The sequence below is a fragment of the Amphibalanus amphitrite genome, unplaced genomic scaffold (assembly GCF_019059575.1).
Source record: "Amphibalanus amphitrite isolate SeventyFive unplaced genomic scaffold, NRLGWU_Aamphi_draft 000115F_arrow, whole genome shotgun sequence".
NCBI lineage: Eukaryota > Metazoa > Arthropoda > Thecostraca > Balanomorpha > Balanidae > Amphibalanus > Amphibalanus amphitrite.
The window spans coordinates 901,345-913,907 of NW_024881610.1; the positions used below are offsets into that span (position 1 = coordinate 901,345).

General features: G+C 52.4%; 1 protein-coding gene across 1 annotated transcript in view; it reads left to right on the plus strand.

Moving 5' to 3' along the window:
* Positions 1 to 9,403, plus strand: part of LOC122381180 (metalloprotease TIKI2-like) — a 61,816-nt gene extending 52,413 nt beyond the window's left edge. The window contains exons 6-8 of the mRNA XM_043365047.1: positions 7,357 to 7,447; positions 8,134 to 8,322; positions 8,631 to 9,403. Coding sequence (XP_043220982.1) covers positions 7,357 to 7,447; positions 8,134 to 8,322; positions 8,631 to 8,796 — 446 coding nt within the window. The 3' untranslated portion in view covers positions 8,797 to 9,403. The remainder of the gene's footprint in view (positions 1 to 7,356; positions 7,448 to 8,133; positions 8,323 to 8,630) is intronic.
* The last annotated feature ends 3,160 nt before the right edge of the window (positions 9,404 to 12,563 follow it).

The window sequence follows — 12,563 nt, forward strand, 5'->3', positions numbered from 1 at the left end:
AGCAGCGCCATGTCTCACTCTGAGTTTACGATGCCTCAACCCCGGCTGGAATGTGTCCAGCTGCCGGCCCGCCTGTTCTGTGGCCATCAGCCGATCTGACTTCCTGTGTCGGCCGGTGACCGGGGGGTTATCTGGGTCAGGGGATGTCCGTCGGCCCACCTGCCCGACCTGTGGCGGCGGCGAGGCTGTGCGCGGGCCGACCCCTGCGCTCCGCCGGCGCCCGACGAACCGCCGGTCTCCTATCTGGCGGCGATCTGCTCCTACCGACTGCCGGCACCCTCTCCGGGAGGACTCCGGGAGGACTCCGGGCTCCCCTGAGGACCCTTCTGCGGGCGTCCCGTGGCGGCGTGTGATTGAATTAAACGCACGGACGGCCCCCTCATTGTGGCGGGCGCCAGGGCGCGGCGGGGCGCCGCCCCACGCAGCGGGCCACCTTCGATAGGGGCAGCGAGCCCTCAGCTGCCCGGCACACTCCATACAGGGACACCTTTGGCTAGTGGTGGAGAATCCTCAGATAGCTTCTTCCATAAGACAGGAGTGAGAGCGGCCCTCAGATGGAATGATGAGCCCTCAGCTGTCTTCCTCTCTTCCAAAAGCATCGAGAGAGACCTTTCACAGCTTTCTGTTGGAAAGCTCAGCTCTCGACTAGCTCTTTTCTGAATTCATATGCCGTCCTGGTTTCGTCTATGCATCTTCCAACGCAATGAGAGATTTTAATGACTATGACCAGGCAATATGCCATGCAGATGTCGACTGCACTGCGCTGCTATAATAACAGTGCGGATTGGGTTGTTCAGATGTCACTTAGATGATTCGCAGAGCTGTCACTATCGAACCATGTCAAATGCTATTCCTCGACCTAGTTATCCTTCAGCGCATAACAAAAGCAATCATTCACAATGTTATTGCCGTAAGGTATGTCGGTCAGAAGTGAACATGTTATTTCCGCGGCCGCAACCACCGTGTGACCAGCCCAATGATGTGATCGGCGTCAATTCTGACGGGCCACATCACCCGTCATCAGCGGTGCGCCGTTCGCGGACAGCACCGGCCCGCTGGCATTACGCCCCAATCTGCGTCCTGCTGTCGACATTTCTCCCAATTCGGAAGGGTGACGCCCCTGCCGCGCTCACCACATTGACGCAGCACCAGCCTTTGGCAGACAATTACCCAGCCCCCACCGGTAGGACGTTATCGGTTATGGTGAGCCATGGAGCTCGCCGCAGGCGCCGAGCTTTGGTTCACCCCGGGAAGTGCGGAGGTTATATAGACCCGGGCTGGTTGTGGACAGCTGCTGGCGAGGGGTGCTGAAAAGGACCGGACCAGTGCACAAATAGTGGAGCAGGCGGGCGCTGGCACTTAATAAATTAATGTCAGCCATTGGACGGGTGCAGACCCCGGGTGAGCCTGTGTGTCAATGGACCGAGGACGAAGAGAGAGAGAGAGGAGGAAGGGAAGGAGAGAGGAGAGAGGCACAAGGTTACCGGCCCTGGCGGCGGTATTGTGCCGGGGACGGCTCCACAGGGCGACACAGAGCTGCAGCTGGCGCCGGCCCGCCCAGCGCCGCTCTGTTGTGGCATTTTCGGGGGATAGATGGGTTTAATGACGATAAATGAGCGCCACAGGAGGGTCCATATATCTGGGACTGACAGCAGCCAACAGCTCTGTTAAACGAGCCCCGACACAGGACGATGGATGGCGGCAGTTATAAACTCGTAAGGCACGCGTAAAATTATACAACTAAAGTGCATTCTATATGATTGGTAGTCAGTACCGAAATTATCATTGCTCTGTGATGGGTGAATTAAAATGTTTCACTTTTACGTATTTCATATTTCCTCATTTTCTTTCTTCAGAGGCCTTTTTCAAGCTCACATGAAAATGAACATTAATATGATTCCCCGTGCGTTCTCGGCTTTTTTACTGCAATCAAAGTAAAAGATCTAGTGCAGAAAAGACTGCACGCGTCAATAAAATAAATCACGCGTTAATTTTTTCGTTTTACTCTCGACAGGTTTTGCTTCTTGTTGACGAGCGCATTCAAGCTGCTCTTCTAAAAGCCAGTGATTGTTATCTGGTTTTGCTCTACATATTTGTGAATTTCTTTATATTATTTTTCTGATCAGCTAGCTGTATGGATATTGATAATGATGATGGGAGCAGCTCGGAGATGGGAGAAGAAGAGCTGGAAAACATGGTTCGACAAGCTGAACAGAAAGGAACAGCCATGAGAAGCCATTACATCGGTGCCATAAGAAGTTGGATGGAATGGTGACCAATATATACGCTAAATCATATACGTTTAATTGACGCGTGAATCAATTTTTGCTCCCCCCAAAAAGCCAAGCCCCTTTTTTCTTTAACTCTCCCCCCCCAAAAAAAACCTTTAATAGTCCTGACCGGAGCGATGAAATACTCAATGCTAAGAACTTGAACGACACGGGGAGTCATACTAAAATAGATTTTATTCACGCCTTCCCGTGAGTAAAGGATATTTGATGCACTCATGGGATCATTTAAACACTCGTGTGTAAATTTCACTCGTTTCACTCGTGAAATTTACACACTCGTGTTTAAATGATCCCACTCGTGCATCAAATATCCTTTACTCACGGGAAGGCGTGAATAAAGTATAATTTTAATATGATTCCCCGTGCGTTCTCGGCTTTTTTACTGCAATCAAAGTAAAAGATCTAGTGCAGAAAAGACTGCACGCGTCAATAAAATAAATCACGCGTTAATTTTTTCGTTTTACTCTCGACAGGTTTTGCTTCTTGTTGACGAGCGCATTCAAGCTGCTCTTCTAAAAGCCAGTGATTGTTATCTGGTTTTGCTCTACATATTTGTGAATTTCTTTATATTATTTTTCTGATCAGCTAGCTGTATGGATATTGATAATGATGATGGGAGCAGCTCGGAGATGGGAGAAGAAGAGCTGGAAAACATGGTTCGACAAGCTGAACAGAAAGGAACAGCCATGAGAAGCCATTACATCGGTGCCATAAGAAGTTGGATGGAATGGTGACCAATATATACGCTAAATCATATACGTTTAATTGACGCGTGAATCAATTTTTGCTCCCCCCAAAAAGCCAAGCCCCTTTTTTCTTTAACTCTCCCCCCCCCCCCCAAAAAAAAAACCTTTAATAGTCCTGACCGGAGCGATGAAATACTCAATGCTAAGAACTTGAACGACACGGGGAGTCATACTAAAATAGATTTTATTCACGCCTTCCCGTGAGTAAAGGATATTTGATGCACTCATGGGATCATTTAAACACTCGTGTGTAAATTTCACTCGTTTCACTCGTGAAATTTACACACTCGTGTTTAAATGATCCCACTCGTGCATCAAATATCCTTTACTCACGGGAAGGCGTGAATAAAGTATAATTTTATCATAGGCCTGAATATGCGTGATAAGTCGCATAGAGAAAATGGAGTCAGTTTCGCTCGGTGTCAGCTGGAACCGGTGCCCGGTACTGTTGAATGGAGCACGGTGTGAGACCTCGGCAGGGGAGGAGAGTCTATTTCCCGTCGGAGCCGATCCAAAACAAACGGGGTCAGCGGAGCCGACTGAGATCGGCCTGTCGAAGACGCGCTGGGAAACACCGGCTGCTAAAACAGCCCGGAAAGTGGCGAAATGTTTGGCTGTCCGATCTGTGTCCGTTGAAGGTAAACGGTGACCAGAGTACGGCGGGTCGGGTGGAGAAGGTAAATTGCCCTCGATGAGTGCATTATGCTTCTATTTTGCAGATGTGTGCCGGCCTCTAGCGCATGCCATTTGTCATTTTGCCATGAATTGCAGAGAAAATAAAATTGTTTTAAATGATTTTTGACTAGGTATAGCTGTAAACGTTTCCAGATCCTGACCTACACAAATGGCTCTGTTCCACGGCACTCCGACCTTGTTTGATTGATTTCGGCTCCTGCAGTAGATTTCTCAATGAGATGAGAGTATGTAGCAAAGTGCACCCTCCCTCGTACAGGCTGACACAAAGACAGACGATGTCGCTTCAAACGGCGCATGGCGCTTTGTAATGCAAAGCTCAATCGCCCGTCTTGTAAACGCTGGCGTAAGAACCTTGTCCCATTATCGAGTCAATAGGTCCGCCCTTTGTTTTTGGTACTCATGCAAATGTAATGGGCTTTCTTGTCAGGGTGCGTTCCATTCAGCGACCTTTCCCAACAACAATTTACCAAATATGCCAATAGCGTGCTTACTGCTCAGAACAACAACCAGTATTGCTGTCTGGAATGTGGAGCGTTTCACCAAGAATGCCGAATCATTTCACTGAAAACGGTTTTGGCTGGGTGAAAAATTGACATCCCGCAATGCAATCTGATTGCAGGCTGACTGTGACCAACAAGCTGGGTGCATTTGTTTCTGTCTTTCTGGCTATTCCCTTGTGAATTTACCTTGATTTATGTCGTTCTCGACCTCTGTTTTCTATCGTCGTGACTCGACTGTTTACCTCCACGCCTTTTTCTGCTCGCCTCCCAGTTTCTTATCGTCACTTCTTGCCTTGTCTTTAATCGTCGTCGTCCCTCGCCTGGCCACGTGCCGGTGTTTTCTCTTTCATCTCTCGCCGTCCGTGGCGTCTCTCCAGCGCGGCGGGCTGTCGGCCGACCTATAAGACGCCGAGCCGCGCGCAGCGGGACATCAGCGCCGTCGCGGACACCTTCATTTTTTAGTCGTGTCTCCGCCTCGCGGTGTCTGTCGCGCCGGCGCGGCGCCCACCCACGCCGCGACATTATACGGGTCGCCGTGCGGCCGCCGGCAGTGAACGAGCACCGCGAGACGGGTGGCGGGACGGACAGGTCATCCGCGGCGCCTCCGAGCCGTCACGCAGCGAGCCTCGCGCGGCGGCAGTGTCGCACGACGCCGTCGAATTGTCGCGGACGGTGTCGCAACGCGCCGGCTCCGTACCGTCTCGCCGCGCCTCGGAGAGCGGTGCGGTGACGGTTTTATTAGCGCGACTGTGGCTATGTGGAGCCGACGGGCCGGTTTACGATCTGTGCCGCTCCTAACGCGCTGCGCCGTGACAGCCGGGACGGCTCCGGTGTGCGCCGGCTCTGATGTCCGCCGCGACTGCCGCGACCGCCCGGGCCGCGCCCAGACGCGTCAGCCCTTGAAGTCGCCGTTCGAGCAGCGGCACACTGTAACCAGCCGCGAACCGCAAACGGTCCCCTGTACCGCTGCAAGTGATCTATGACGAGCTATTGTGGCAAGTCTCGGCGAGGTCCGCAGTGCCTCAGCCGGCGTGTCGCGGCTTGGCATGACCTCCGGATATGTTGGCGCGGCGGTTCGGCTGTCGGCCGCCAGGGGCGCCGTCCGATGTGTGGGTGCCGCCCCTCCCCTCCCCTCCCCTCTCCTCCCCTCGGCGGTCCGGTGACCCGACCTTGGCCGCCGGCGGACACCTGGGAGGACGCCGGTCGGTGCCGCCCTCAGATCACCGCCCTCAGATGGTGCCGCTGTTGATGGCTGGGCCGTGTTTGAGTTGGCCACCGGCCGGGCGGTGCGCGGACCCACAGTGGCACCGACGACCCTCCCCCTCCGCTCCCTGCCCTCCCCGGCGGCTGGGGTCACAGGCGCCGACGCCAGACATAATACGACCCGGTGCGAGCCCGGGGGGCGCGCGGTGGGCACGGCCGGACTGCGCCCGGCACGGCCGGTACGCCGGCACGCGGTACGCCAGACGAGACCGGTGTCAGGGGCTCACTTCAGAGCACTGCAGCACGCTCTCACCTTGCACAATGCATGCTGCAAGAGCTCGACCACCCGCGCCCATTCGTCCTGAGCTGCTACCGCCGCTACCCTCACTCGAATGTCCGTACCCAGTGGCGCGGGAACTTCTTCCAGACTGGGGGGGGGGGGGCTGAACCATCATGGAGATCGACCTAGGGTACCCCCAAATCTAGTTTTCTCATCGGTTTTAGGCCACTTATTTTCCAGACTTTGACCTTTTCAACGAAAAAAAAGAAGAAAATATTTGCAAAAAAAGTGAGGTATTCCGTCTCAGCTGAGTGAAGAAACTACCGTTTTGGCAACCTGGATTAAAGGTTTTAAGCTGCCAAATGAGTTGCCGAGTCAGTAAAATAGGTAGATTTTTCACTCACATGCTTTCTTCCTTTGTGACTCACAACCCCTAATTTGGGGAGGGAGGACAAGCTGCCCCAACGGTTCCTGGCCTCATGAAAAGTTGTGAGGCACCGCCCCCACGGCCCCAGAGTTGTGAGGGCAAGCTTCCCCCACTTCCCTCTCCCCCGGTTCCCGCGCCTATGTATGAATCTATGAAATTGTGTTGGTAGATTTCCGATTTCGATTCCTCCAGCTGGGGGGGGGGGGGGGGGGCTCAAATACATTACGAACCCCCCCAGCCGAAAAGTTGGAGGGGCTCAGCCCCCCCTAGCCCCCCCGGTTCCCGCGCCACTGGTACCCTCTGCCGCCGGGCCGACGCCCTCAGTCGACCGCCGCCGCCCCGTTTAACTACCCCCACTCTCCGCCCCCGCTGCCGTCCACTTATGTCGTGAATGTGCCTGCACACATGCAGCCAGATGCCAACTGAATGGCCACTCAGGGACGCAGCTATTACTCCAGCACAACTGATAAGGTCGCGTGTGCAAGCGTACTTAGTCACAATCATTTCGCGCTATTGAATCGCCTTGTCGGAACGCTGAATTGAAACGTCACGCCTCGTTTTCGCTGTCACGAACGCGTACGCCGGGCGCCGGGAGGGGTCTGTTGATAATGTGAAACGGAACGTCTGAGGACAAACCGGTGGGCGGAGAGAGCTGTCAGACAGTGAGCGTTCGGTCTGTTCATTACCATACGTGTGCCCGCTGGCCGAGATGATGGATGACTGGTGTGTCGCTGATTGGTTTGTTTGTTTGTGTCGGACGCTCCGTTATGTGGGAGGCGGCGATGGCGGCCGCCGCTCCTCATGAGTGGGTGCGTGTGGGTGGTGCGTGTCCCGCGTGGTGGTCCTCGTCTCTCTGTAGAGAGGTCACTGTCCCGAAAAGAGCGTCTCTCCCGTCACTCCAAAGATTTGTCGGCATCTTCCTGGCCTTCTCCACCTCTTCAGACCTGTCACAAAACACACATTTTCTATGGGCATCGTCCGAATCTTTAGAGCTGTCTTCTTTCTCTTCTGAATGGAGCCGTTTCTCATACTTCAGTCATTTATGTTTTTAGAAATGTCTTTTCTCCGTACCCGTCTCTATCAAGCATAGACTAGTCTCAAGTCCTCGGCCACAAATGGTTGCACAAACTGCTGCACCTACTGCCAGGCTTGACCGTGCCCAAAGTGTTGGGGCGAAGGAATACTATTTTGAAGTGGATTTGTTTTGTTGCAGGTCATTTTCTGGGCAACTACAGCGTTCTGAACGTGCTGCGCCAGGCGGGCTACAAAGTGACCAAAGTTGGACCTCGAGAACGGATACGAAGGTGAGTGAAGCTCTCGGGGCCGTTTTACACACCACACAAGGAACCGAACTGTTCCATGCCGTTAGATCGTTAGAAACTTTGGTCCGGTAGAGCTGAGACACTCCCTAATGCACACACAATCATCGTTGGGGAGTAAGTGTCCAAAGTTCACACGATGATTAAAACTAGACGGACTCGGAGTTTCTATTCAGAACTCTGAACACTTTTTGTTCTCACGAATACGGACGGGCATTGCTACAGGTCGGCAATTGTTTTAGTGGTCACTGCGTTGAGGAAGATTGCGACTAGCGCATAAAAAGATGATGAATCAGGCTAGTGACGCACTCGTATTCTTGTCTCGTTAGTAATGACCGTAACTAAATTAGGAAACGTCCTTCATTTACCGCTGGTTCTGATAGAACGGGCAAGTAGCGGGGACAAATGCACTATGCTGGAAATAATGCTACGAGCATGGTGGCGATAATTTTCTTCGCCTTGAACTTTCCCGATTTCAATCCATTGTGTTGCGATTTTAAGATTATAAAAAGGCGAATTTTAGAAGGGTACAGACAGCATCGTCTCTACATATCATTCAATGTAAAATATGGTGATATTTTTGGCATACCTAAGTGAAATGTTTGATAATTGATGCAGTACATTTCCATTACCTTGTTATCTAATGCCTTCCTGTGATCGTTTTTCGCCAGGTACAACCGCCGGCGTCGGCCGGGCGGCGGCGGTCGGCGGATTCCGCCCTCCGAGGGGGCCCGGTACCGCGGCTCAGAGCCCCCGTCACGGCAGGAGGGCCGGGGTCGACACGGGGCCCGCCACCGGGACAACAAGTACGGCGACAACTTCAGCGACCTCTGGGTCCGGATCGACGACTCGCAGGACAGGTGAGATTGGTGGGGAGAATGGTCGGAGTGGTTGAAGATATTGGTAAGATAGTTGTGAGAGATATTAGCGATAAATATTGGTTGGGGAGACCTGGTGATGAGATTTAATGCCGAGAGATTGATGGGAGGACTAAATGCTGGTGAATCGTGTGAGATAGTGACGAGATGTGGTGGCGTCGATCACCGGCTGGGGGAGGGGGGAGGGGGGGGGGGTCCGACGGTGGCGCCACCTTGAACGGACCGTACCGCGCGCCGCTGTGACTGACTGAGGTGCTGTATGACGGATGGTGCTGCCCTCTGTGTTTCAGCGAGCCCGACCCGGTGGTGTCCCGGTCGGACGAGACGGTACGGGTGCTGTTCGGTCTGCCGTCGGACACCTCTGTTCGCTCCACGACCGACATCCCACGGAGCTCCGCCGCGCTGCTCACTGCGCTTCTTCTCATAGTGGCGGCGCTCTCGCCACCACGGACATAGCGTACCCAGTGACCAGAGCGCCTCTGGTGGCAAGCGCTCAAATCTGAGCTTCCTAGACTGGACTGCAGGTGACGCTGTGTGTGCTCCTCGTCAAGGAAGCGGCGAAGTGCTTCGAATCGAAGCGGAATTTGCGAGTAAGGCGTCGTACAAATATCGTGGTGCGCTTTGCGAAGTGTTTTCTCTAGTCGTGGTGCCATGAAGGGATGTTGTTTGATACATGGCTGGATGCTGACTGGTGTGACCATTTTGTTGCCGTTGACCCGTGATCTATAACGTCACATCGTGTTGGTATTTGGTAATATTGGTCAAATATTCCGTGGTATATGGTGTCATCTTAGTCGATTTGTGACAACTTTGAGTGTACTTGTGTGACTGTGTGTAATGTGTTAGTGTGACGTGAGTGGGTTTAACACCGGACGAACTATGACATTGCTACTGTGTCCTTTATGTTGACCGGGTGCTGCCGACCGATATCTATTGAAGAACGACAAACTGCTGCACTGTGCCGCATTATATTAGTGGTGTAATTGAACGACACACATGACTTGTACCTCGTACGTGACCTTGTGACCCGCGTATGGTAATACAGGCGATATGTTGACCTCAGGCCACTGGCGTTTGTTGACTTCGCCAGAACGACGCTATTGAACAATTCAGTGACTTCCAAAAATTTTACTCACTGTCGCCAGATAGATATTCATTTTTTTCAGTTCTTACGCACCCAACCATCCCGATAACATGTATATTATCATTTTATCCAAACATTTGATGCCCCGCCGTGAATCGCGATGTTGCCTGATACTCTGTAGTCAAGCACCCACCATGTGCTACTTATCCTACCGTAAGTGATCACGTCTGGTGCGGGAGTGCGCGCCAGGCGGTGCTGTCGGCCCCGTCCCCCGCCAATGCAGTTTTTAGTCGGGTCGGCGGCCGGGCCCTAGACACGGCACTCTGGCGCCGGAGGTAGGGGGCGGGCGATCACCCGCCGCCAAATGGGGAAACGATCGTAAGGGATGGTAAATAAATCACCAGATGACCGGACCGGGAACGACTGGCAGCGATAGGTGGGGAGGGACACAGCGGGACGGCGCTATTGTGTGGTCAGGGAGGCGCTAAAACAACTGTGATTCAAACGCTGCCGAATGGATGTGGAAAATTGCCTTTAAGTTGGTCATTTTGTACGTTTTCTTATTTTTACTTTAGCACATGCCAATATCTTATGCGATGATCATTGAGCACGCATAAAAAACCTAACTTTCATCCACATCTATTCAACCGCCCCACTATACTCCTGCAACACAGCGTTGACCGAGATAGTCTGCGGCACAGAATACCTACTCCGGGATGTGCGAACTCGGTACGTGAGTAGAATCTGGAGCACGTCGTCGGTGGCCGTATGTTGTCGATTCAGCCGCTGCTGTCCGGTTAGCGCTGTAGGGTTTCAGCTGGCGACGGTGGCAGCGTTTTAGGGACAGTAGGGGCAGTGTCGGAGCTCCAGAGACAGTGGTGAGGCTACACGGACAGTAGTGACGGTACTGCGAGAGTGATTGGGTCACGCCAGAGTGTCGCGGTTTCAACGATAGCGTCGGCGTTTTAGCGGCGATAGAACTCCCGGAGTTTCGGCGACCGTGACGGCGTTTCAGCGGACAGTGTCGTTGCCATGGCGACAGCGTCGGCATTTCAGCCCGTACTCTCGGCCGCTCTGAGTGAGCAGCCCCGCTCCCGCCCCCTTCCCCGCCCTGCGTTCGGAGGCTGGCGGGGAGGGGCTGTCGCCGGCCGGCGGGACTGGAAAGTTCACCGGCCGCCGCCGGGGGCTGGTCGCCGCACGTGTCTGCAGTCTCCCCCGGACGACAGATGCAGCCTGCCTGCCGGTGATGGGGTCAAGAGAGGGCTGATGATGGATGACTTGACTTAAATGAACACTGCACTGTTGCCTTGATGCAAATATAAAGCAAATCTGTGCAATTATAAATGAACAACTAGATATAAAAATCAGGATTCATAAGATTGAAGTACAGGATAAGTTGAAAGAGCAATGGGTGGTGCAAGGGCTGCTGGTCTAAGAGCTTCCTTTGGAGCTTCCAGGCTATGCAAAAAGAATCGCAAGAAGTAACGACAAGAACATGCCCCGGGCCTTCGACTTGTAGGTAGGTATCTGTTAACCATATGCACGTCACTTACAAAACTTCGGCATAAAATTCAGGCCAAAGTTTTTTAAGCGTTCATCCCCGGAACTCCTCGTCAGCTCCTCAACAATTTATCACAAATCTCCCTATTGTTCCGATTCACAGTGCACTGTCCGTAGTCAGTTAACCCAAACAGTGGCACCGAACGATGGACAGTGACCACTTAGGACTCTGGGCAGTGGCTTTAATGACTCGGGTCACCTTGGAATGGCTTGGATCACCTTGGACTTTCCTAACTATCCTGCGGTACCATGGCCAGCCCCCGGGTGGGTGTGAGAGTGGGTGCTCCCTCCCATTGATCGGTCCTGTCCCGCTGACGACAGGTCAGCCGCTTAGAAACACACGGTCAGTGGCCCGAGCTGAGCCGCGCTGCATCTGCCGCCAATTTCACTGAAATAGAGCTGGTGTTTCTATGACATGCTTCTCTTAATTTTACGTTATTTTGATTTGCTTCATTGAAAAAAATTGAATTATTTTGGCCATTTATCCAGTGAGGAAGACATTTTTGACTTGCTATGTTATATTTTTAAAACGGAAAATACAAAGACCAGAAATATAGAGACGGTAAATTTTGATTAGCGATAAACGGCTTCAGTGTCTGTGACTGTGCATCGACCGTAAGTTCTATATAAGGGAAGGTTCAGAAGTCAGAATTGCTCCCGTAGGCATTTGGAAGAAGTTTCAATAAATGCGACTCTCCAAATCATTGTTTTCAGTTCCCAATTAATTATAGTGTTTTATACATTACTCATGATTTATTCGGGATGAACTGCAAAATGATCAAAATCACACATTTAGGTACTCTCGAGGGCAGTCTATCAAATTTTAACAAAAGGTTTGAAACCTTAGGCCTTGGGCTGCATAGTCGTCTAATTAATAATAGCCGGACATAATTGTCAGCGAGTGAAGAGGGCCCCTCGAGACGGAGCCAGTTTTTGTACTGGTGCAGTAGTTCCAGCTCATAAACAAAGTCTGTATTAATTAGTTTCACAGCCTGCTATCTGAGCCAGGTGCAACTGAGCACAGCTAATGATCGTGTCAGGGGAAAATGTGGGCGACGTAGACTTGCGAGAACAATAATTGTCACTTTCAACTCTTCAAATAAACTTCGGTCTCTCTGACATTAGCAGATGCATTTTGCATCATATTGCATCCGGTGGATAGTGAGCTGATTTTGACATGATTTTATTGCCGGGGATTCGCGGCAAATGAAATTCCCAGTTTTTCTTTTTTGCTCAAAGCTTTATAAATTTGCTACATTGAACTACAGCAATGCACATTAATGTAGGTACAACATCAATCACAAATAGGAAGCAGTAAAATAGTTATAAGACCTAAATCGACCAATTACCATCAAAGTTCCGTAAATCCCTCCTATGACTGACGGCCCAGCCCTCCCACACGATTTACACATCGACGCAATTCGTCTGAGTGAGTGACATCGCTGTCAGCAAATCGCTGCGCCGCGCTGTGCCGGTCCGGCCGGCCGCCGGCGACCCCGGCCGCTGCCGCTGCCGCCGCGGTCAGGCACGTGGCGCCCCCTACCCAGCCGGACTGGCCGCGCGGCCGGACTGGGCCGTC